The following is a 2385-nucleotide window of genomic DNA, read 5'->3' on the forward strand; positions in this document are numbered from 1 at the left end:
AAGAAGGGAGGGGTGGAGGGAAGGTGTTCTGAGATTTTGTTTTATTTCTCATTTACCTTACTCTGGCTGATTTGTAATAGTGAGCTAATTTTCCCTAAGCTGAGTCTGTTTTGCCCGTGATGGTAATTAGTGAATGATCTCTCTTGTCCTTATCTCGACCCGCAAGCTTTTTGTTATATTTTTCTCTCCCCTGTCCAGCTGAGGATGGGGGAGTGATAGAACGGCTTTGGTGGGCACCTGGCGTCCAGCCAGGGTCTACCCATCACATGCAACAAACTCCCACCCTGCCAATTCATTGCATGGGCATCCTACCACTAAGGAAGCCCTTCCTCACTAATTCCTTGATCTAAAATACAAGTGTGATTGATTATTCATTGAGCCAGGAACCAGGAAAAATATTAATTTTCATACTTCAAGAGGCTATATAGGTTTTTTCACATAGAAACAGTACATTTTGTCATAAATTTTACTAGACCACAGCACCAATCCTGTATACTGATCATGACTCTCAACACATGCATTCTCACTCCTGAGAATGTTTGATACAGGCATGTTAATAGCTTAGTAACACGAACACAGTGCTTATAGTATGATGCTTTCCCCCCATCATTGCAATTTTTAACTATCACAGAAAAATTTGCAAATTTTACTCTAAAGATCAGAGAAAGAGGCTGCACTGTTGTTGGCAATGTACATAACTTACTTTGAAAAGATGACCATGAGCTTCTTCCTGTTTTTTCTGGGTTCTGAATCTTCCTCAAACTCTTCCATCTCTTTTCCTAGAAAAACTTCTTGATGAAATTCTTTGTTAAGATGTCCATCCATCTCCATTTTGACCCCATTCAAGTGATCTGGGGGCAAGATCTCATTCTCATCTTTACTATCAGCTGGCTTTTCTTTGAGAGCCGAATTATTTGCAGGCCTTGCATAAACATCCATTAGAAGAAATATAAACAGAAGGGACAAATACAGAGATCCCAAACTGCAGAGAAAGGCCTGTCTTGACATCATTTTTTCCTTTTTATTAAAAATATTAGCTGATTAAATTACTGTGAATGGATTAAATGATCTAAAAAGAAAAAGGAAAAAACACAAGCAAATTAAACTCTAGAACATTATGTCACTAATAAAACATCTCCTAAAAATTCAGAAGAATCTACACACACATGCAACTATTGCCATGAAAGAATAAAAAATCCTGTTAAATAATAAATACAAAACAAAAAAATTAATCTAGGTTAGTTTTTAGTCTGCACAATTGTAACCTCTGTCAGAGAACTTTGGAAGATAACATCCTTTAAATGGCCTAGTTCTGCTCTGAAAACTGTCTTCAGGTCTTATGGCATGAGCTGACCTGGCAACTGAAACCCAAGCATTTACTGAGAAGTCAACCCAGGGCACGAAGCACTTACTGTCTGAACGTGCAGTCCCAGCTCAGCTGTGCCAACGTCCCTAACACTAGCACTGCACTGCCCAGCAAGGTGCAGAAACTGCCACGACAGCACAACAGTTTACCAGAGATCTCAACACACCACCCCTTTAGAAAGGCTGAAAGACGGAAAGGTCTTTTTGGAAAGCGGTGACTGTGGGAAATACGATTACAAATACCATCACATAAAGCGGATCTGGAAACGCACAGGAAACAGCCGGCAGGAAAAGCAACGCCAGGGGCGGACCTGTCACGACCTGCTTGCCGGTGCGTTAAAATCGCTGCCACATGCGAGCTCGCAGATTGCAGGCACAGTGAAAAGGACCACAGCCCGACAGACGGAGCATCGCGGAGCACAAAACCCACAGACCCGCGAAGCACAGCCCAGCCCCGGGCAGGGAGTAACCCGCCCAGCCCGCGGCAGGAGTCACGGACCGAGCGGTGACGGCGAACTCCCCACCGGAGAGGGGGAGCCCGGCCGGGGCTGCCCCGCCGGACTCGAAGGGCAGTAGCGGTCCCGACCCGGCTCCAGCAAGAGCCACACGCACTCACCGAGAGCTCCGCGGCGCCCGTGGGGGTCCCCACCCCGCAGAAGGGGGACGCAGCCTCTGAGAACCGTGACAGGCCGCGGGGAGGCCAGCCTCGGCCTCGCTGCCCCTCGCCCCGCTCCCTGCCCGGCGGCTCCTCACGGAAGGGCGTCAGCCGGCGCAGAAGACCCCCAAGCCCACTCCCGCCTCAGAGGCACGGGTGGAGGGAAGAGAACGGGCCGGGTCAGCGCGCTGCGTAGGAACTTCGTCAAAACGCAGTGCGTGTGTGAGGGAAGGGGGGGCGGGGGGCGGCCATCTTGGAGTAGGGCAGGGAAGCGCCCTGAGGCGCTTGCGGCAGCCATTTTGCTTCCCTCCCACTCAGCCCCCCCCCCCCCCGGCACCACGCCGGGGCCCAGCCGCTCGCTGGGC

At 49.4% G+C, this 2385-nt stretch overlaps 1 protein-coding gene across 5 annotated transcripts in view; it reads right to left on the reverse strand.

Annotated features, from left to right (window-relative positions):
• SDF4 (stromal cell derived factor 4) overlaps nt 1–2385 on the reverse strand; it is a 20496-nt gene that overhangs the window by 17251 nt on the left and 860 nt on the right. For 3 of the 5 annotated variants that reach the window (XM_010577384.1, XM_010577383.1, XM_010577382.1), the window contains exon 2: nt 704–1069. In XM_010577384.1, coding sequence (XP_010575686.1) covers nt 704–1011 — 308 coding nt within the window. In that variant the 5' untranslated portion in view covers nt 1012–1069. Of the gene's footprint in view, nt 1–703; nt 1070–1676; nt 1868–1981; nt 2333–2385 lie in introns of those variants that run through there. The other 2 variants (XM_010577381.1, XM_010577385.1) reach the window with 2 other exon arrangements.

Source organism: Haliaeetus leucocephalus, unplaced genomic scaffold, assembly GCF_000737465.1.
Source record: "Haliaeetus leucocephalus isolate CR32 unplaced genomic scaffold, Haliaeetus_leucocephalus-4.0 Scaffold556, whole genome shotgun sequence".
NCBI classification, from domain to species: domain Eukaryota; kingdom Metazoa; phylum Chordata; class Aves; order Accipitriformes; family Accipitridae; genus Haliaeetus; species Haliaeetus leucocephalus.